Genomic DNA, 23,499 nt, shown 5'->3' on the forward strand with positions numbered 1-23,499 from the left:
ATGAATTGTATAGTTCCATGTCATAATTAATACATAGAATGAAAGGTTAAATTGGGGAATGAATTTGAATATTTATATATTTTAGACGAGGATTACTAATCTTTTACAAAATTATGACATTATTTGAAATCGATATTCTTATATGTAATAATGGGCATTTGTTATATATTGGTTGCAGATTGAATGCCAAGTTAATTAAAAAAAAAAAGGTAACAGCCAAATTAATATGAGGGTTAAAGCTCATCACTCTTACATTGTAACTGAAATCACGTAGCTATACTTATATTTTGCATCTATTATATTGGGCGCAGTATAATTTCATTCATTTTTACATTGATTATAAAATATTTTATACATAGCTTATAAACAATTTAATATAAGGTTAAAACTCGTCTTTTATGTCATTTATTATTCAGATTTTTGAGGGGACATTTTTTTAGTTTGTGAACTTTGCCAAACTATCATTTTTTGTCCTTAACACTTGGAAATATTTTTTTGAGATGGAATTTTGGACGTTTTTGAAAAATAACGCACAAATTATTCTCTTTGGTGTGGTGACAATGTAACGTAGATATACATATATACAATATGGTGATAACTATATGTTTCTGCATGTAATAGCCATTGGAAGGAATTAGTTATTCCATAAATATTCAAATTGATCCCATAACTTATTAATATTCCCAAATAAGGACAAATAAATATTTTAAAAGAAGGCCAAAACTTGCCTTTTATATATGTACTAGTATCACACCCGTGCGATGCACGATTCTATTTACTTTCGTCCCTAAAAAATAAAATTAAGTAACTTTAGAAATCCAATAAATAAATACATATTTATGATATACTCCTAATATTTAAGACAATTATATTGTTTATAAAATTAATCAAGGCTTACAATAATCATATCAACTGTATCAATCAATGCCTGCTTTCAATTCCAAAATTAGTTTGAAATGCATCAGCCAACTTTAGAGCATTCGCAATGGTCGGCTAGCGACCGGCTAGCCGATTCGTCGCGCTAGCCGAAAATTCCTACCTTAAAATTTCGGGAAAGAATGTAGAGAAAGAAAATTCATCACTCAGATCTATTTTAAATAGTGAGTGAATGGTTTGTAGCTATCACATGCCACATGTTATAGTAGAAATGTCTGAAGATGGCTTAGGAATGTCTGAAGATGATTTATCTAATTAAATTGAACAAAGTTAATTAGATTGCAAAATTATTTTAATTAATTATTAAATAAATAAAATATTGATGAATTGCTTGAATATAGTGGATATGAATTGAAAATTTATTTAATAATTGAGAATTATAAACCGCAGAAATTTAAATAAAAATTTCAAACAACATCTCATGAAGCAATTAATGACGTCATTCTCAATATATTTGTTATTTTGTTAATTATTTTTTGAAGTGTAGAAAGTTCAAAATATTTTATATACGGTGCATATTAAATTTCCAATTACTCTCATCAATTCCATAAATTAAGCTTAAATTGACTCCATTAGTCTCACAAATTGCCTATCAATTACATTTCACCCATTTAATTGGTTACATTCCCATCACCGTCATTAGGGAGCATGCATCGTCTTTTTATCTAGGGAGCATGCATCGTCTTTTTTTCTCGGTTTCTCGTTTCTACATAGCCTACCCCTCACTCGAGGTGATCATTTTCAAGTGAGACAGGGGTGACAGAATTAAGCCTCAAGCGATTTGCTGCCATGTTCACGACAAACACCATCACCTTTAATAAGTGGTGGACGCAGGATTTTACGGTTTGGGGTTCTAAACAACATAACCCAAACCCAAGAAAAATGAGTAATAAATAGAAATTAAACAAGGAAAAACAGGAAAATGAGTAATAAAAAGAAGAGTAAATGCCAAAATTGATCCCGAACATATAGCCATTTTACGTTTTTGGTCCTAAACATTATCTTTTGGATTTTGTGGTCCTGAACATATGGAAATTTGATCATTTTGGTCCTCCGTCAACTATTCCATTCAATAAATAAAAAAAAAGCACAAACTCACTCCACCTGAGTTACCAAAATAAAAAAGGAATAAAAATTATAATGCCGTTGGAGAGATTTTGAATTAAATTAGATTTGAAAAACTTAAAATGGAATAAAATATAATAAAAAATTAAAATATCTCTCTCCTCGCGTTCTCACTCCCTCCCTTTTCACCTCTGTATTTCCTATCCCTATAAATATGGGAATCATATACCTTTCCTTAATTATCTATAGTACTATTTCTTCTTCTATAAATTCAACATATTCACATACTCAAACCCTGTTAATTAGGTCTCTCTTATCTCAATACAAATTTAAATTCTCGAAATCGATGGATGGAAGCGACTGCAATAAGAGGACAAAGAGCGAGGTTAGATTCTAATTGTTGCTCACAAAATATTGATGATTACTATTCTAAATTGTGTGTTGTTGACTTGGTTTTATTTTATTAATATAGTGTGACAGAATAAGTGAATTACCTGATGAGATCATACACACCATACTGTCTTTACTACCCTTGAGACAAGCCGCGGCCACTAGCCTTCTTTCTCACCGATGGCACCATTTGTGGAAGCACACTTCTAATCTCGACTTTTACGACCTAGACCAAATTTTTATCAATCGCAGTTCATGGCGTGCGGAGAGGTGCCACCGTGTCAAAATGGTCAATTCGGTTCTCGAATCACACCAAGCCCTTTCCATCAAACAGTTCACAATTTCGATTTACGCAAGCAAATCAGCACATAGCACGATCACCAAATGGCTCAAATTCGCGCAGTCGAGACGAGTTGAGCGATTGGATTTAAACTTCAACTCTATGACTGGGAGCGAAAGGCGTGCGGTTGTGTTAGCCGATTTGGTGCGAGAGATGAGGCCTATGAAATATCTCAAGGCTCTGTCTCTCGCGGCTATGAAAGTGAGTGGTCAAGACATCTCATATTTCCTCCAAAATTGTCCCTTGTTGAGGGAACTCAATATCACAGAATCCTCTTTCACGTCTGATGTTCATGTCTCCGGTGATTTGGAGATTCTTCGGATACGTGGATGCACCTTTAGGAAATTCGTCATCGAAATTTCAGCTCCACATCTTAATGAAGTTGTTTCCCATCATGCAAAACCAGGCGCCCTACTGTTCAAGAATGTTCCAAGACTTGCCATAGCAAGTCTTGGAATTGGAAGTCTTAGATATAATGTGCCCAATTTTGCTTCAACAGTATCTTGCTTTACTTCACAACTCCAAAAACTCATATTGTCTATCCCACACTCAAAACCTAAGGTTAGACATTAGACAGGAAAATCATTAAGTTTTGTGAAATTTTAATCTGCCCTTTCATTTTAAAAACCAACATTTATGAAATTTGAATTTGAACCCTAAATTTGAATTTGTTCTCAAATTATCTCATACTTGAATTTTTGTTTGTTAATACATTTGGTCATTTATAAGGTTGATGGTGCTGATGATGGTTCATTGGTTGTCTTAATTTGGCAGATGCCTTTAAGGGAAGGGCTTCCTTATATGCCTAGTCTAAAGGAGTTGCATGTTTTAGTTACGCGTCATCATGCGCACCACTGTCTTATGCCTGTAACATCTATAATATCGGCATGTCCTCGTCTTCAGATGTTCACGTTCGAGGTTGGTATATTACTACTATAAATTCAAAGTGTCGTCAAATAATATTTTATGATTTCTTACACATATGGATATATGCAGTTTTATATATATGAACCATCATTTGTTGAAAGATGCCAAGAAATTCATATGCAAATTTGTGGCGATGGACCATCACAGATTTTTCTATGCCCACACAAACGTCTCAGAATGTTAAAGTTTCAAGGATCGTGTGCAACCGATATCATCAAATCGATGACCTATATTTCAGTTTGTTGCGATGCATATCAAAAGATAAATACTTGTTCTCCACATATGAGTGATACTGAGGTACAAGCTCATATGAGCCATATGCAACAACTTCAATCCCAGTTACCTCATCAAGTTGAATTTGAGTTTAGATAATATTAATGCAATTTCTTTGCTAGTATTGTGTGATTTTTTAATGTGATGTGAGTTCGACTTTATTCACAAAACACAAAATATTTATTGTAGTGATATACAGTAGTTACGTTATTGAAAATGTGCATCGATTTGCAATTGTTTATTGACGATAGTCAAGATAGTGATTATCGTTTCAAAGATTGTTCCCGCCTACTTCACTTTTCGATGAATAGTAGTATCATAATTACTCCTGTAGAGCTGTTAGAGTTGTTGATCTCAACCAAGGATCTGTTAGAGTTGTTGATCCACCAAGATTGAGAGTTCTGTACATGAACAATTGCACCGAGTTCCAAATTCTGGAGATTTCTCGTGCAAGTCTAGTCTCATTGAGTGAAGTCGTGGAGATGTTTCTTGATTAAATTGTGATAATTAATATTGTTCACTTTTCTCAAGTAAAGATAGTACCTCCTCTGTCCCACTTTAGAAGTCCCATTTGAGTTCGACACGAGTTTTAAGAAATGTAAAAGAAAGTTGGTGAAAAAAGATAGTTACGTAATAATAAAATGCGAGTGAAAAAATGTTAGTGGAATGTGGAGCCTATTATTATTTATGGAATATTCCAACCGGGACTTCTAAAGTGGGATACCCAAAAATGGTAAACTGAGACTCCTAAAATGGGACGGAGGGAGTACGTTATAACACAAAATCTCAATCTCAGAATATTGTACTAAGTGCATAATATTTTTAAAAGGGCAAAAACACAGAATCAAAATAAATTGCAGACATAATTTCAATGTTGAACTGAATACGATACTTGGATGGTAAAGACAACGGTGGTGTCGGTAACTAAGTTACACAAAGAATCGACAAATAAAAGCATAAACATTAAAAAACTAATTAAAATAGATATTACTTCTCGGAGATCCATTCTTATCTTGAAACATAATCTTGAAACCTAATAAATAGGTTTAGATCTCAGTCGTTGCGGGCGTAAGCTTGGCTGGGCCGCGTTGGTTGGCAGGCTAGGCTTGGACTGCTATTTCGGTGGCGGGGCTAGTGGTTTGTGTATTGATTCTATTCTCACGCATGATATCACGCATATCTTGTCTTGATCCTAGCATATTTTTTAGTTAGGAATCACGTCACAAAGAACCATATCCACGTGGCATTTCATTGAAATCGACACCAACACTTGTTCTTCCACGTAGCATTGTTTGAAGTTTACTGAAAAGATGTCGTTTGCAGTTTGCATTTTATCACTATCCTTTTACATTATTCATTAAATTTCCCTCCATTTTTAAAGTATCATTGAAAAAGAGAAGACTCAAGGGAAAATATTGGGCATTTGAATTTGAAGGAAACAAAACCAAGTTTACCCACTAAATCAGCCCCAATATCACGCATAACACAAAATGAGCCAAATTATACACCGGCATATTTTTCCATTCTCTATATAAAATTTCTATCAAAAAATTGGGAGAATAAATGAAAGTAAATATTGCCAACCAATTATAACAAAATATACTCCCTCCGTCCACGAAAAATAGAGCACATTTACCTTTTTTGGTTGTCCACGAAAAATAAAGCACATTCAAATAATGAAAGTTTTCAACAACTTCTCTCTTACTTTTTCCCTTCTCTCTTACTAATCATATTGATCCTACATTTCATTAACACTAATTCTCTCTTAATTTACCAATTCCACATTAAAACCCGTGACATTTACAATGTGTCCCATTTTTCGTGGACGAAGGGAAGGGAGTAAAATTTTCAAAAGATTGTAGTTTAAAAATGTTAACAATTGTTCATGCCTCGAAATTGGGCCTTATTTAGGGGTTCAACAAAATAACTCAACACCAAAATTCAAAATTGGGGCTTGATCAGTCTTAAGAAAACTAAAATTAATGTAGGGTTACATTATTAATAGAATTTTAAAAAAAAACATTATTAATAGAATTACAAAAACGAATTTAATAAACCTTACATAACTGAAACGAAAATGATAGTATTATGATAATATGAATGTGATCAAATGAAAACTCTAAGTATTGTACAAACTCAAAACTATGATCTGGACCTATGAAAAATGTCAACAAATCAAAAAAAAAACATCAACAGGAAAATATCAACAGAATTTCAACGATAGTCAATGATTGCTATTGTGTTGATACTGTGTTGATATTAAAATCTTGAAATTTTAAACTGTGTTTATATTGTATTTAAACTGTGTTGAAGAGTTTTGAGTTTGTGCAATATATAAATTTGCATTTTATTACTATCCTATGATAATATATTGCACTTTTCTCAAGTAAAGATCACTATCTCAATCTCAGAATATTGTAAACAATAGTAGTTTTTTGAGAAGGACAAAATCACATAACCACAAAATCAAAATAAATTGTTTAAATTATCTCAACCTTGAGTTAAATTAAGATCAACTTAAGAGATCAATCCAATTTAAGAGCACTCTAGCAATAAGAGAAGCTAAGTGTCGAATTTTAGATATTATGTGGTACAAATATTTAAATATTATCTAAATTTAAATATTTAAGAACTCTCTAGATTTAAGTATTACTGTATTAGAATATCTAGATATTCTTAGAAGAATAATTATCTATATATAAAATTCTCTAGAATATTAATATTATCTAACTAAATATCTAGATTTTTGTAGAGAATAATTAAAATATATAGAATATAAAAAAAAATAGAGTAAAGAATTCTAGAATAACGAATGTCTATAAATATGGGTCAGTTATATCATTTTTTTTCGAATTCGAAGATATATCACCCAACTATCCAAGAGGTTTCTAAAAATTGACACTATATTTAATCATAATTAATTTGCTGATGTTTTTATTTGTGTGATTCTTTAGTTGGCTGGTTTGATACATTAAAAAAAATTGTAGCACTCGACAATTTGCAATTTATTTTATACCGTATACTATAATATGTCAATTAATTTTATGTTTATATTCACTTTTTTTTGTCAATATTCAGTTGTTTAAACTTTTGGATAGTTGACACGCGTTGATTTATGGAGAGAAAAGTTTATTGTGGACTATACATGTCGCATTTTTAATGCGAGACTCACTAATGATAAGGTTATGGGGATCAGAGACAATTTATGGAGAGAAAAGTTTATTGTGGACTATACATGTCGCATTTTTAATGCGGGACTCACTAATGATAAGGTTATGGGGATCAGAGACAAGATAGATGTTTGTGAAAATCAGACGACTTTAGGCTTTTACAACCATCAATGGCATAGACACTGGAACATTTGCCGGCAAACTTGCAACAAACAGAACAAAACGCTATTTCTTCTCTTTGAAGATTGCGACAACCAACAAGATCAATGAGAAATTAGAACAATGTAGATATGGATCGATAAAAGCACAATTCTCTGTCTCCTCGTCCTCTACCTATTAACAATTCTTCACGAAATCTAAAGAAAATCAAATTTAAACAAAGCAAAATCGCAAATTAAGCAACAACGCGTATAACTAAGCAAAAATCGACATAAAATAAATGGAAGAACAACATCACAACAATTAGATCCTAACTAGCTTTGTTGCTTAATTAGATCCTAACTAGCTTTGTGGCATAAGCAGAGAATCACATTCAATTCAACATCAGAAATTTTGCCGAATAGAAGAATCACAATAAATTCAACATCCGAAATTTAGTCAAACTGAATTTAAATAGCATGAAATATAAAATCGCGCAAATAAATGCTGAAATTTAACGCTATCGTGAATTATAGAAAATCGCGATCGGAAATGGCGCAAATCGGTGCAAATATAAAAAACAGCAAATGATCTACGTCAGAAGAATGGAATTGAGCTCAGATAAGTGAAACGGAGAACTTACGGTGAGGAGGAAGGTGTGATTGATGAGGTTGTTGAATTTCCATGCTGAAACTGTTTGAGGAGATATTTTATCGGTTGGTCCAGTGAAATCAGCCACATAGGTAAGACCGGTGAATTTCACCGGCCACATGTTGTTGACCTTCACAATCTTGAATAAGAGACGTCCACTTAGAATAGGTAAGTCCGGTGAATTTCACCGGCCACATGTAGTTGACCTTCACAATCTTGAATAAGAGACATCCACTTAGAATCAACCACATAAGTTGATCCTGTTTATCAATGAATTTTGAATTTCAAATCATATGTACTATAGATTATTGAAAAATACTCCCTCTGTCCCATATTTATAGTTACATTTAGTTAGAGCACGAGTTTTAAGGAATTGGTGGAGTGTGTAATTAATGAAGTGAGATGGTGGAGTGTGTAATAAATGAAGTGAGATGGAAGAGTGAAATGGTGGAGTGTGTAATAAATGAAGTGAGATGAAGGAGTGTGTAATAAATTAAGTGTGTATGATCACAAACCTCTGTAGCAGGATTAGAGACGAGATAAGTTGACTTAAGCTTCGTTTGCCCTTGACCGCAACCTTAGCATTACTGGACTCATCTCCAGAATCAGATAACTCCCACCCACTAGCCTTCGCCGCAGTGCAACATTTTCTATGAAAGTTCGATTTACGGTTCTCTCTAAAGCCATATTCTTTGAGGTTAGAGCAACCTTCCAAGGATGCATAAATGTTTTTTTTTCGATCACCAAACGCTTGACAAACATAACAATAAACTCGTTCTTCCCCTTCTTCATTTTTGAAGACAGTGGCAAAATTAAGGGACGACAAGGCACGACCTAGATGTATAATCATTCTCTGCCACACCAACAAGGTCAATGAAAACAATAAGAACAATGTAGCATAACTAGGGATAGAAACGTGCAACTGCCACACCAACAAGACCAACGGAAACAATAAGAACAACATCTGAAACTAACGGTGGGGCCTTTTGTCTTCAGTACAACCGTAGGAACGCTGGAGAAGAAAGACTCATCGGTAGGGAAAGCCTTGCCACTGAGCTCAGCCAAATGCTTATCGCTTAGGAGAAGCTCCTTGAAATTCTTATTAAGAGCTCCAATAGGAAATATTGCTTCATGCACTCTTGAAATAAGTGCTTGACCATCCGCAAATTCATATGTCTGATGCCTTGGTGAAAGTAACATCCAAAGTGTACCAACGAAAGGTTGAAGTCCCAAACTCTTTACACACCGAGCACGCAAGATAAGTACCTCTCTCGCCCTTCTCTTTCTCTTCAATCAACCATGGGTAGAGCTGGGACGATTTTTCAATCTTTTTAGAAGAAAATCATGCAACTGGAGGTGCTGCCGGATCAGGCATGGAATCTTTTAACGGGAAAAAGAAGTAAAACAATGCAATCAGATTATTTTTTCATGCTTTCCTTATTTTTTGAAGGTCAACTACATGTGGTTGGTGAAATTTACCGGACTAACCGATTTCACCGGTAAAATCAGCCACATCAGCTGATTCGATTGATCAATAACAAATGGATTGATGTTGTCAGCAAATAGTTGTATATGCCGGTGAAATGAGCCACAAAAGTTGGCCAGGTGAAATCACGTAGTTGACCTTCACAATTTTGAATAATGTAATCAACCACATAAGTTGATTCGATTGATCAATAACAAATGGATTAATGTTGTCAGCAAATGGTTGTATATGAGTTTCATGTGGACTAAATTCATATTTGCATTTGTTTATATAGTTGTGGACAATGTGAACTAAATTTTTATTTTGGTTTTGTATAAATAATTGTTGTGGACAATTACCGTACAAAAAAGACAACCTAAAATAATGGATGTACAACACACTCATGTATGTGTGTGTGTGTGTGTATATATATATATATAGAGTTCCATTATCCACAAATCCACTCTTAAGGACCGAACCACCGAACCCTACCAAATTAGGGCTTTTAGATCTAGTTTTTTATGGATAAGATACAGAAATTTATAAATTATTTTCGCCTTCATCACAAGCCTATTTTAATTCATCTGAAGGTAAATAAGTCATACTAACATGTTACGAAGATTTAACTTCGTTCCAAAATATATTACTTCATTCTAGTAGGTTTTTACTTCATTCCAGTACGTAAATGTGGTTTCGCCGTCGCGTGCCGTTCTTTCTCTCTACAATATCTATCACCAACGCCATGACGCTAATATGATTTAATAAACACATGGAATAATGTAATAAATTATTGGAATGAAGTATGTGTAGAAGCATTTGAAGTCCTACGGGAATGAAATAAAAATCTTATCCAATGAAGTAATAACGTTTCTGAATGAAGTAATAAACTCACTTGAATAAATTGCATTTTTAAATGTTAATCAAGAAAAAACCCACGTTAATGAATTTGAATGAAGCATATGTTGAATCATTTCAAAACCTATTGGAAGCAAGTAAAAACATGTTGTAGTTTCAAGGTATTACGTACAGAATGAAGTAATAAACCTATATAATGAAGTAAAATGGGCTTGTAATGAAGCCGAAAAAATTTTCACAGCAACACATCTCATCAAAAAAACTAGATCTAATGGCCCAGATTTGGTCTCTAGTTCGGTCTTTAAAATTGATTCGACATTGATCACAACTCTCTCTCTCTCTATATATATATATAAATAGGAATTGCTCACATATTCTATACTCCTCCGTCCCACGAAAGATGTCACACTTGTGGGACGACACGGGATTTAAAGGATTTTAGGAGGTTTTGTTTTTTGTGTTAAATGGAGAGAGAAAATATAATTTTTATATTCATGTGAAAGGGATCTTTTTCCAAAAAGGAAAATGTGACATCTTTTGTGGGACAAACTAAAAAGGAAAGTGTAACATCTTTTGTGGGACGGAGGGAGTAATATTCTACTCTGTTATTTTGTATCTAGTTTTTTCCCTATAAAAATCTAAATATTATAGATAATATCTATATTTAGAGAATTTTATATAATTCAGTAAGTAGATAGTCTCATACAAATGATTTAGATATTTTACTAAACGATAATATTTCTATAGGATAAAAACTAATTTTGAACTGATTTTCATATATGCACATTTCAACCATTTCGTGAATTATCACAACATTTTGAATTTTGTTAAATATTTTTTAGTTCGAATTTATGTGATGTAAGTATATTCTAGTATATGCAAGAGATTCTTGGTAAATTATACAATGAGAAGTTCTCAAAATTAGATTAGTGGTAAACAATTTAGTTATAAAAGAATAAAACTAAATAGGGGAAATTATAATTAAAATGATATTTCTCGTTGGAAAATGTGCTTTTAACTATATTTATTATGATTAAAATTAAGAAAAACTTAACCTAAGCTTGTTCCTTATTTTGAAAGGCTCAAAAACGAAAAAATCACTTAATTAACCATAATTTATAAGATACTACTACAAGAAAGGTAATATATATTCTAAATAATAGTAGGTGTGTAAAGTACAACAAAATTCAAGAATAGGTATAAGAGCGACAAAAGAGAAGCAAATAATTTATTAAGACATACGAGATCTATGTGTTCAAGTTAATTTAATTAAGCTTACTTGAGTATATGAAATGAAGTAGTAATAACAAATCGGGACAAAAGTGTGTATGTTACAAATTAGTGAACTCGGTTGATTCTTAATTATTATCTTCATTTTATAATTAGTTAGTAGTACTATCTTTCTTTCAATAGTATTAGTACGTACTCCTATAAGTGAAGTGTGTCAAGTGTGTATCCGTGCATGTATTTAAACAAAGGTACACAAAATTAATTAATTCACCTTCCATTTGCATGCATGTAACTTTACAATTGAATGTATTTTCTTTAACTAGAATTAGAAAAAAAAAAAAAAAATTTGAGACCCCACATTTAGGTAGTTCATCTTATTAAACAAACATTACGTAAAAAATGAATTATAAATTTGAATTAAAAGCTAGCGTTCTAATATTTTTACCCCAACGGGTTATTCAAGTAGGGGACAAAACCATCAAATTCACTCGTTCTTATGTGATATATATGAACAACGTAAGGTTAAGTCACTTTCGCCTTTTGAAATAATCTTTTTTCAAAGTCCCAATAGTTAGGATTCATTGTACTAGTAGAATCTTTTTTCTATTGCAAGGGTTCATTAGAATAATCTTCTCTTTTTCAGTGATACTTTTGAAACGGATTGTTGAATTAATAATGTAGTAGTGCAAAACTAAAAAAAACTTACTTTTTGTTTTTTGTAAAAGGTGGCTCGTGTATATACGGGTGAAACAAAAAAAGATCATATTTTTGGTTTACGTCAAGAGCTACTAATTCTAAAAAAATTTAATGGATTATCGTGTTAATTCCCCAAAGTCAAACTAGATGAATTGAATTTTGAATATACTGCCTGTAGGTCCCACAAAAGAATGAAACTTATTTTTTGCTACATATGAAACTACGCTATTTTAATTATAGTTCGCTGCCGGTGGGTCCCGAGCCCGAATAGTTTGCTATCGTGTTATACATCTTTAATTATGCTCTATCTTATAATCATGACTTAACGAAATTAATAGTACTATTATATACTCCATCGTTATTAATTAGAGATATAAAAATAATAAACAAAACATAAAATGGGCATAAATTGTTCGAAGTGTAATTATCTTTTAAGTTACTGCCGAATAAACGATGTCACAAATTCTGATATGATACATTTTCACCCCAAATAATTTTTTTTTATCATGCATATTTGGGCTATTTTGATTTATGCGTGATTTTGGGCTGATTAAGTGGGCAAACTTGGGTTTTGTGATCCCTTTACAAATATTTAGGAATTATTCACATTAATTTTGTTTTTCTAATTCTAAGAGTTAATTCGTTTTCCCATGAATCTTTTCGAGGCTTAGGTTAATGAATTTTGGCTTTCAAATCATATCTACTACAGATTATTGAAAAATATTGAATATGAGTTTAGGCTTTCAAATCATATAGTACTACAATTAATTGAGAAAAGAAGCCAACGATATATAGACATACAGTAATCTCAATAATAAATAATGAAATTGGTACATGATTAATAAAACCCTCCTTTGACGCTAATTTATGAACGCTAATTTGGAAACAAGAAATAAATACTCATAATCAATGCTTGTGATTAACTTATCAGTTTTGGATTTTTCAGAAATTTCACGGTGAGCAGCGGTAATAGAGGGCTAGGATTGAAAAAAGGAATAAAAATTGAAATAATTCCACTTTAATTAAATTAGATTTTAGAAAACTTAAAATGGAATAAAATTAATAATTTTTTTTTAAAAAAAATACCTCATTTGGGAATCATATACCTAAAAATTGAAGATATTCACATACTCCTATACCAATACTCTGTTAATTACATCTTTCTTTTCTCGAAATTGATGGATGGAAGCGACTGCAATAAGAGGACAAAGAGCGAGGTTAGATTCTAATTGTAGCTCAAACCTATTGATGATTACTATTCTAAGAGCAAAGTTAGATTTTTATTGCTAATTGTAGCTAAAAATATTGATGATTACTGTTCTAAATTGTGCGTTATTGGTTTTATAATGTAGTGTGGATCAGGGTTTAGAGTCGACAGAATAAGTGAGTTACCTGATGAGATCATACACACCATACTGTCTTTCCTACCCTTGAGACAAGCTGCGGCCACTAGCCTTCTTTCTCACCGATGGCACCATTCATGGAAGAACACTTCTAATCTCGACTTTTACGACCCAAACCAAATTTTTATCAATCGCAGCTCATGGCGTGTGGAGACGTGCCAACGTGTCAAAATGGTCAATTTGGTTCTCGAATCACACCAATCCCTTTCCATCAAACAGTTTACAATTTCGATTTACGCAGACAAATCAGCACATAGCACAATCACCAAATGGCTCGAATTCGCGCAGTCGAGACAAGTTGAGCGATTGGATTTAAACTTCAACTCTATGACTAGGAGTGAAAGGCGTGCGGTTGTGTTAGAAGATTTAGTGCGAGAGATGAGGCCTATGAAATATGATACGGAGTCAAAGCAGTGCGAAGAACAACCATCAGCCCAAGAAGCGGAGGCTCTACCTCAGCTTCACCAGCCAGCGGCGATCGAAGGAAGACAAAAAAGGAATTGTGGACCGCCCAAGAGATATGTAAATTTTCTTTAATTATTGTTTCCAAGTTTAGTTTATTAGTTTACATTATTTAATTCCTTTTGAGATATTTTCTTTCCTTTTGAGTAGGACCGCTTAGTCCTATAAATAGTCCTACTTCATTCATTATGCAATAAGAAAGAATTGGAATAATTGAATTCTTCTTCTTTTGCTTAAGTTCTCTCGCAATTTTACAATTCCTCAACATCCATCGATACTCCAAGTTATTGCCTCGGAAGACTTGGGGGTATCAAAATATCTCAAGGCTCTGTCTCTGGCGGCTATGAAAGTGAGTGGTCAAGACATCTCCTATTTCCTCAAAAGCAGTCCCCTGTTGAGGGAACTCAATATCACAGAATCGTCTTTCACGTCTGATGTTCATATCTCGGGCGACTTGGAGATTCTTCGGTTACGTGAATGCATCTTTAGGACATCCGTTATCGAAATTTCTGCTCCACGTCTTTATGAAGTTGTTTCCGATGCAAAACCAGGCGCCCTACGGTTCAAGAATGCTCCAAGACTTGCTATGGCAAGTCTTGGAATTGGAAGTCTAAAATTCAATTTTGCTTCAACAGTATCTTGCTTTCTTTCCCATCTCGAAAAACTCATAGTGTCTATCCCACACTCAAAATCTAAGGTTAGACATTGCACGGAAAAATCATTAAGTTTTGTGACATTTTAGTCTGTCCCCCATTTTAAAAACCAGCATTTTAGCATTATTTGGTTTATTAATACATTTTGTCATTTATAAGGTTGATGGTGCTGATGATAGTTCACTGGTTGTCTTAATTTGGCAGATTCTTTTAAGCGAAGTGCTTCCTATTATGCCTAATCTAAAGGAGTTGTGCGTTGTAATTTCGTGTCAACAAGTGCACCACTGTCTTGAGCCGGTAACATCTATAAAATCGGCATGTCCTCGTTTTCAGATGTTCATGTTCAAGGTTGGTATACTATTAGTATAAATTCAAAGGGTCATCAAATGATATTTTCCTCATTTTATGATTTCTTACATATGGATATATGCAGTTTAAAATGTACTATAGAGATGATGAAATATGCCCATACAAATATGAATCTAGGCCAATTTATGGCTATGGACCATCACATGATTTTGGATGCCCACACCAACGTCTCAAAATGTTAAAGTTTCAAGGATCGTGTGCGGCCGATATCATCAAACTGATGACCTATATTTCAGTTTGTTGCAATGCATGTCAAGAGATAAATACTTGTGCTGAAAATATGAGTGAGACTAAGGGACAAGCTCATATGGTCCATATGCAACAACTTCTATCCCAGTTACCTCATGAAGTTGAATTCGAGTTTAGATAATATTAATGCACTTTCTTTGCCAATTTTTTGTGTGATTTTTTAACGTGACGTGAGTTCGACTTTGTTGTCCTTTGATTATGGACACAAAACACAAAATATTTATTATAGTGTATGGTAGTTACGTTATTATAAATGTGCATCGATTTGTAAGTGTTTATTGAAAATAGTGATTATCGTTTCAAACACCGTTCCTGCCTGCATCACTTTTTGATGAATGTAGTATCATAATTACTCCTATAGAGAGGAATTGCACAGAGTTCCAAATTCTGGAGATTTCTTGGTAAAGTCTACAATTTTATTTACAATACTTCCTTTCTCATTTTAAATTCAAGATTCTAATATTTTCTTCTAAATTCCTAAAAACAAACACGCTTATATTTAAATGATTCAATCAAATAATAGCTAGAATTAAATAATAACTACCACCCAATTTTGGTGATCTAATGGGCTTATTAAGCCAAGTAGATTTTATTTAAATTTTGTAAAATAGCTACACTATAATTCATTCTATATTTTTGGTTGTTTTTTTATTTCATCTCTTCTTTCCATATTATTATATTGCTTCGTAGATTACAATTAATGAATGCAGTTCCAAATCTTCATGAAAGAATTTCATTATTTACTATTCCCTCCGTCCTACGTTACTTGAGTCACTTCTTTTCGACACTTATTTTATAAAAATAATACTCCCTCCGTTCCAGATAATTCGGGTCACTTTGATCGGGCACGGGTTTTAAGAATTGTAATGAAAAGTGGGTTGAAAAAGTTAGTGGAACGTGGGTCCTACCTTTATATATTAGTTTTATAATAAAATGTGAGTAGGAATGAGTTAGTGAAATATGGGGTCCACTACCAAAAATGGTAAAAGTGAAGTGGGACAAATTATGTGGGATAGACCGAAATGGAAAACTGGGACGAATTATTCAGGACGGAGGGAGTAATAAATAGTTAAAGTGAAAATAAAGTAAAGTAAGAAAGAGAATAATAGAGTTAAGACCGGCGGCGGATCTAGGAGGGGTCGGGCGGGGTCGGCCGACCCCACCGCCTGCCACGGAGAATCGCCGGGAAATGCCCTCCAGCGGCCGCTGACCCCACAGTCTCCGCACCTCCGCACCTGTGCTTGCGTGCAGAATTTCAAGATAGGAACGTGTTTTGGTTTTTTGTACAGAGCAGCAGGAGGGGAAGAGGAGAGAGGGGTAGAAGATGAAGGATTTAACTTTACAGTTGTGGGACCCATTATTGATTTTTCTCCTTTTGGTTAATTGACTAACAAATTCATGAGACTTGCGAGGAATCGAAGATATAGTATGCATCTATTTAGATAATTAGTAGTAATGCATCAAATATTCGTTTTTTAAGTATAAGACACAACTTACGATTTGTTTCCGAAAGTGAGTCAATTATGCTAATTAATTAGCAGAAGCCGCCCATTTCATCATAATCCTGACACAATATAATTTTGTTAGATTTTTGAAAATTGAGGACTATCATAAAGGTAAAAAGGCTGATAAAATAATCATTAAGAAAAACATGGTTAAGCTCTTACCTTTCATTTAACAATGATTCGAAGGTCTTGATTGCCGAGTTCCTGTTGCTCCTCCTTTATTGTTTGAGCTGAAGCCACCACTGACTCACTACAACGTTTCAACTTAATTGAGCGAAGTGTTGGTGTGTCTCCAATGCATGAAGGAATCTCCCTCAACTTTTTTATGTAGCGAAGATGAAGGTGCTCAAGGCGTGGAAAGTGGGTGTTGTCTGTGATCCAACGCTCTAGATAACAATCCTCAATCAGCAAGATCTTGAGATTCAAGAATTGGTCTTCGCATGTTTCCCACTCACACCCACTGAATGCATTCTCTTTCATCTTAAGAACCTCAAGAAGGGGCAACGAACCTATTTTTGTCTTCATGTCTTCCCAAGGAAGATTCGTTTTTTCCAGTGTCAACTTCTTGAGGGAATGCGGGAAGCTGACTTGTAGCATCATATGAGTGACTTCTTCGGCAACGCAACGCCGAAGAGTTTCAAGTTTTGGAGCCAACAAAGATAGTTGAGACGGTAATGATCTTCTTCTCCCGAGGTGTCTACTTCTCTATCGTAGTATAGCTTCAATGATCTAATATTGGGGATCCTTTCAAGCACCCCCGCGCCAAACTTGAGATTGCTAACCACATGAAGTGTCTGTAGGTCTTCCAACATCATATCCTTTTCGTCGTTGAAATGATCCGGGATACAATATGCACCATCAAGTGTCCCTCCATCAACGGTTGCTACAAGCCTAAGTTGAGGCATCTTCCAAATCTCGCAAACGTAATCCTCGCCAGTATTGAATAAAATTAGTGTCTGTAAATTCCAAAGAAAGTAGAACGAAGAGGGTAAAGGATGCTCATCAACAATCATCATAATAAGACGCAAGTAACAAGTTAACAAGTCCACAGAGTATCTCCTCATAATGACCACGACGAGCGTCTTCCCCTAAGTATTTCTTTAGATAAACTACCCTCAACAATCTAAAATTATATGATAAACTCTCTGGAAATATCCCGAAAAGCATCCGGATAAGTGATGCAGATTCCAAGGGCTGAATGAGTGGAGTTGGATATTCATCTTTCTTGAAACTGCTCAAGATATGGCGTTGCGAATTTACGGCCTGTGGAATGCTCCCGTCTTCCAACACACATAAAAACTTCAATTTCTGAGCTTCTCTCAAACATAGATCCCTCAACAGATCATGCATTTTCAAGAATTTCAGTTTTCCATCATGTTTGCGTTCTTTAACTATAAGCATATTTCTATCAACAAGTTCTTCTAGATATTCTTCTGCTATCTCTTCCAAACACTTCCCATTAATTGGCTTTACATATCCCCCCGCAACAATAAATAGGATGTGTAAATTGACGAGAATCGCATCTTCAGTATAAATTCCCATATAGAGAAAACATGGTTTTAAATGAACCGGCAAATTATTATAACTCATGTATAATACTTGCAAGCAACTCTCATTATCATTCAAATTCACAACTGAACTTAAATTCTTTTCAATAAATCCCCACTTTTCTTTTGTTCGTTCTGATTTTGATAAGAGTCCCCCTATCACAACAATTGACAAAGGAAGTCCTTTACAACCTTTCACAATCTTCTTTCCAATGCCCTTCAACTCAAGAGGACAAGCTTCTTCCCCGAACACAGTTTTGCAAAATAGGTCCCAACTAGCATACTTATCCAAAAATTTCAAATCAAGACCACTGGAGTAGTTAAATTGAGACGCCAAGTGTGATAGCCTTGTCGTCACTACAATTCTACTCCCGTTTCTATTATCCGGGAAGAATCTCCTAACTCCATCCCATGCCTCAATAGTCCACATATCATCCATTACAATAAAATACTTTCTTCCAAACAAATATTGGTACACATGATCGCCTAACTCAACTTCACACAAATCTTTCCTATCATTCTCCTTCTCCTCCTCCTTATCCTTGTTGTCTACTTGATCAAGAACTTGTCTAAGAATTTCTCTAGCATTATACTCTTGCGAAATTCCAGACCACGCACAAACATCAAAATGTTGTTGGACAAGTGGACTTACATAGATATTCCGAGCAAGAAAGGTCTTGCCTATCCCTCCCATTCCAACAATCGGGATAATTTGGCGAGTGAGTCCTCCTCTGGTGATATTGTCCAGCATTTGATCCAAAACTTCATCAAAACCAACCGTTGCAACCTCACGAGCAGCGAAAGCAGATCTAGACGAGCCTGCAGCAGCAGAAGTGCTCACAGACTTTACCATGTGGAATTGATCTTGAACTGCCATCTTCTCTTTAATCTCAATCTCAATCAAGTTCATATTTTCTATCACCTTCTGCAGACCTGTTTGATTAGAGATTCGGAGAGTTAATTATATACATTTAGAATAAGAGAGATTTTATTGTTTGTTGGAAATTGAACAAGACCTTGATAGAATTCAGTGGAGCTGATGTTTTCGACATCATTTCTTGCTCGAACATGAATTTGATCGACAATGTAGGACTCGATCACATCTTCAGCATCATAAGCTGCTTCAGCAATGCGACTCTCCCAATAGTCTTCATGCTCGGTGTAGCCACCGTGGGGAGAATAGCTTTCAAGAAAATGTTGCAGGGATGTAACGGCTTGAATGAGAGATTCAAGCTGTTTTTGGTGGATGGAAATTGGAGGGTTTGGATGAGTTTGAAGTTGATCTATGATATTCATTACAGAAATTAGAGCTCCATAGGCAGCCATTTCACTCAAGAAGATTATCTTTGTAAAACAAGTTTATCATGAATAGCGTAGCAATTGGATGATTATATCTTTCCCACTATCTGTTATGGGCCACAAATTCGACAACTTTCTGAAAAGAAATTGATCTCTTGATTCACTTTTTATGCCATCAATATTTTTAATTTAAAACAAATAAAATAACTAAGGTATATGGTATTACAAAATATTCTAAACAATATAAACAATTTTAAATAATATTTTAAAAAAAGTACATAAAACCACACTTAAAAATAATGTTTCCATAATGCCCTTAAATTGTATATATTTTTTTACATTTTCAGAATAATAAAAAAATAAATAGCCATACCTTTCAACCCAATATTTGTTTATCTGATGACGTGGCATGTCGCGTATGTCAAGTATGACAGTTTAAGTTTCTGTCATTCATCTCATTTTCTCGGGTGAAATATATTCAATTTTGCATTTGATCAAACAATTCATTTACACTTTTTTCTGGTAATCAGTTGATCACAAAACAATGTATATGAGCTGGACAAACCTTAGTCGAACTGGGCTGAGCCAACCGATCCACTAGATTGGCCCATATCAAAAAATGTTCATGTTTTTCTTTTCTTTAGTAAAAGAATGGAAAAAACCACAATTTTAATTAGCCAATAATATAATTTTATGATACTTTTAGCCCGATGATGATTTTAAACTATTAGAAAAAACAATTGGTACAATAAATGATCATAATTGTGTGCGTATATATGTTGATCTAGATGGAGAGTAGTAAAATGAATAAAAATGCACAAGGTCAGAGGTTAAACATTTCTTTTCGCAATGAGGGTCTGGAAGATAAGTACGTTAGTGAGCCTAGATTCATATAAAAATCCACAAAAATAAGCAATTGGATTTTTTTTTATTACTTTCTATATATTCTATTTGGTTTAAATACAAAATCCATACTTACTATATATATTTTTATTTTCGACTTTTTAAAGATGAGATTGTGGATGTAAATATTTGGGGAGTAATGGAGTAGTAATTAGCCATAGCAAGTAAATTCGGGGAGTAGTAATTAGCCATAGCAAGTAAAGGCTTAGATAAATATATTCCTTTCGGTCCATAATAATAGAAACTTTTTCTAATTTAATTTGTCCCATAAAAATTGTCCAATTTTTTTTTTTGATAATTTCTTTCTCTTTATGGTGGACCCCATCCAAAGTAACAATACTCCAACTATTTATTTTTTTATATCTCTATTACTTTATCAGCGGTGACATTCCAAAAATTTCTAATTTTATGTAAAGGAAGTATGTTACAGAACACAAGCTAATGGGTTAAGAGAAATACATCCCAATAAGAAACCGAAGATATATACGTAAATGGGCCTATAGTACATAAATATCCACAAAATAAAATAAGTGTATATATTCCCTTTTGCAAATTTTAGAAATAAAATATACCTACTTACAAAATGCATAAGAAGCTTTGTGAATACTACTAATTTCAATAGGCATCTATGTCATATTTTAATGCTTATAGCACTCTAATCCAAAATCAAGACCAAATCTTTACCCTTAAATTTTAAAATGAGTGGATAAGATTAAATCTTACGAATCTCAATAAATAATAGACAAAATATCAACAAAAGGGTAATATCGTCATTATGTTATCATATGATAATTTTCATGAATGTTCTTTTATATCAACATAATGTATTACAAATATCAACAATATGACTTAAGAATATCAACACATATTTGTTGAGATTTTTACATGGTTTTATCGAGATTTTTTGATGTATTTGTTGATAAAAATCTGGTTATTAACATTTACGAAAACTAAAATAAAAAATATCAAATTTCATCATCCGAACGTCGTCGGAACATATGCAATTGAGATCTCTTGGAATCCTTATAAAATTATCGTTAATTTGATATATTTTTTGCGAAAAAATAATTTAAATCGAAAGAGTTACGTAAATTTAAAGTTTTAAAATGATTTTAATGAAATGAATTGACATTAATACCCTCTAATTTTATTTATTAATTTTCTTAATTAAAAATATAATCCATGTGACATTATTTCAACCACTAGATCTTCTAATTTAATGGTTAAGATTTAGTCTTAGTTTATTAGCAATTGATTACTATCTTAGGGTCATATTCTAATGCTTATAGTATCCTAATCCAAAATCAAGACCAAATCTCCACCCTTAGATTTTAATATGAGTGGATGAGATTAAATCTTACGAATCTCAATAAATAGTAGACAAAATATCAACAAAAGGGTAATATCGTCATTATGTTATCATATGATAATTTTCGTGAATGTTTTTTTATATCAAAATAGTGTATTACAAATATCAACAATATGACATAAGAATATCAACACTAGTACAAGAAAATATCAACACATATTTATTGAGATTTTTACATGGTTTTATTGAGATTTTTTGATGTATTTGTTGATAAAAATCTGGTTATCAACATTTACGAAAACTAAAATAAAAAAATATCAAATTTCATCATCCGAACGTCGTCGGAACATATGCAATTGATATCTCGTTGGAATCCTTATAAAATTATCTTTAATTTGATATATTTTTTGTGAAAAAATAATTTAAATCGAGAGAGTTACGTAAAGTTAAAGTTTTAAGATGATTTTAATGAGAGAGAATTAACATTAATACCCTCTAATGTTACTTATTAATTTTCTTAATTAAAAATATAATCCATGTGGCATTATTTCAACCACTAGATCTTCTAATCTAATGGCTAAGATTTAGTCTTAGTTTGAGATGGCTAATTAGTTGGCAATTGATCACTCCCCTAATCCAAAATTTTAATTATATTTTTATATTAAATGCTCAACTCGTGGGCTAACCCGCAACCCACCCGGGCCAGCCGCATAACCCCACGACCTGAACGGGTTAGTCCGTGTAGCCCGTTTCTGAATATGGGTTGTGATTTTTCGGCCCTAACCCTCTAATTTTACCAGATAATTCGGGTCGACCTATGGATTTCGGGCTAGATTGATGTCCCTATTTGTGAATTTATCATTTATGGAATGTAAATTTTGAATTTCAACTTCATTTTTGTAAACCTCAATTCTTCAGAGCATTAAAGATTATACTTATTTAAAAGCAAGACTGCCATGGTTGATTTTGCCCATCTATATTTTTTAATATTTGTCAATCTCCAACAACTACTGAAGAAGCGCTACTTTATTCATAAAATCGAAATAACGAAAACGAATTTAAGTAATTAAAGTGAAAATGATATTACCTCTGTCCCTGAAAATTTGATATATATTATCATTTCGGTCCGTCTCTGAAAATTTGATACACTTCACTTTTACTATTTTTGGTAGTGGACCCCATATTCCACTAACTCATTCCTACTCACATTTTATTATAAAACTAATACTTTAAAAGTAGGACACACATCCCACCAACTTTTTCAACTCACTTTCCATTACATTTCTTAAAACCCGTGTCGGGTCAAAGTGTAGCAAATTTTGGGGGACGGAGGTAGTACTAGTTTGCAATATAACGGTAATACACTTCATTTTCGTTTTAATAAACTAAGATCAGTTTCAGCTTGAAAGTTGAAACACAACCAACACAAATTATTTTTATTTTATATGTTTAACCAACTAATGCTTTTGAGAACTTTCACATATGTCTTATTATCATCAAATTGAAATATTGAACCACGAAATTAAATATCCCTGTGTACAGAATACTACTCCCTCCGTCCTGGCTAAGATGACACATTGCTTAGCCGGCACGGGATTTTAAGAGTTATTGGTTAAAGTGTTTAATTAGAGAGAGAAGGTGAGTGTAAGTATTAAAGTAGAGAG

The 23,499-nt window shown here is 33.2% G+C and overlaps 3 protein-coding genes across 3 annotated transcripts; 2 read left to right on the forward strand and 1 right to left on the reverse strand.

The window, feature by feature from the left end:
* Window positions 1-2,338: 2,338 nt before the first annotated feature.
* LOC125206531 (F-box protein At5g03100-like) lies at window positions 2,339-4,030 on the forward strand. Its single transcript, XM_089060194.1, has 4 exons — window positions 2,339-2,386; window positions 2,474-3,292; window positions 3,506-3,649; window positions 3,728-4,030. The coding sequence occupies exons 1-4, from the start codon at window positions 2,348-2,350 to the stop codon at window positions 4,028-4,030; spliced, it is 1,305 nt and encodes a 434-aa protein (XP_088916320.1). The 5' UTR covers window positions 2,339-2,347.
* Window positions 4,031-13,308: 9,278 nt separating this feature from the next.
* On the forward strand, window positions 13,309-15,526 carry LOC148923503 (F-box protein At5g03100-like). Its single transcript, XM_089060120.1, has 5 exons — window positions 13,309-13,353; window positions 13,489-13,929; window positions 14,315-14,698; window positions 14,859-15,002; window positions 15,088-15,526. Exons 1-5 carry the CDS (start codon window positions 13,315-13,317, stop codon window positions 15,391-15,393), a joined length of 1,314 nt encoding a protein of 437 aa, XP_088916246.1. The 5' UTR covers window positions 13,309-13,314; the 3' UTR covers window positions 15,394-15,526.
* Window positions 15,527-16,733: 1,207 nt separating this feature from the next.
* Window positions 16,734-19,650, reverse strand: LOC125206530 (putative late blight resistance protein homolog R1B-16). The gene is made up of 3 exons (XM_089060761.1): window positions 19,341-19,650; window positions 16,940-19,257; window positions 16,734-16,836 (listed from the first exon to the last, which is right to left on the reverse strand). Exons 1-2 carry the CDS (start codon window positions 19,648-19,650, stop codon window positions 17,780-17,782), a joined length of 1,788 nt encoding a protein of 595 aa, XP_088916887.1. The 3' UTR covers window positions 16,734-16,836; window positions 16,940-17,779.
* Window positions 19,651-23,499: the final 3,849 nt, after the last annotated feature.

The sequence above is a fragment of the Salvia hispanica genome, chromosome 6 (genome assembly GCF_029641045.1).
Source record: "Salvia hispanica isolate PSC_SH4W2 chromosome 6, Shi_PSC_v1, whole genome shotgun sequence".
In the NCBI taxonomy this organism is placed as follows: domain Eukaryota; kingdom Viridiplantae; phylum Streptophyta; class Magnoliopsida; order Lamiales; family Lamiaceae; genus Salvia; species Salvia hispanica.

Excerpts from the sequence above, each read along its gene's own strand:
- LOC148923503 (XM_089060120.1), top strand. The coding sequence starts at position 13,315 with ATGGATGGAAGCGACTGCAATAAGAGGACAAAGAGCGAG. Across the intron at positions 13,354-13,488 it reads ATAAGAGGACAAAGAGCGAG|TGTGGATCAGGGTTTAGAGT; the intron begins GTTAGATTCTAA and ends TTTATAATGTAG. Across the intron at positions 14,699-14,858 it reads TCCCACACTCAAAATCTAAG|ATTCTTTTAAGCGAAGTGCT; the intron begins GTTAGACATTGC and ends TTAATTTGGCAG.
- LOC125206531 (XM_089060194.1), top strand. The coding sequence starts at position 2,348 with ATGGATGGAAGCGACTGCAATAAGAGGACAAAGAGCGAG. Across the intron at positions 3,293-3,505 it reads TCCCACACTCAAAACCTAAG|ATGCCTTTAAGGGAAGGGCT; the intron begins GTTAGACATTAG and ends TTAATTTGGCAG. Across the intron at positions 3,650-3,727 it reads TTCAGATGTTCACGTTCGAG|TTTTATATATATGAACCATC; the intron begins GTTGGTATATTA and ends GGATATATGCAG.
- LOC125206530 (XM_089060761.1), bottom strand. The coding sequence starts at position 19,650 with ATGGCTGCCTATGGAGCTCTAATTTCTGTAATGAATATCATAGATCAA. Across the intron at positions 19,258-19,340 it reads CTCCACTGAATTCTATCAAG|GTCTGCAGAAGGTGATAGAA; the intron begins GTCTTGTTCAAT and ends CTAATCAAACAG.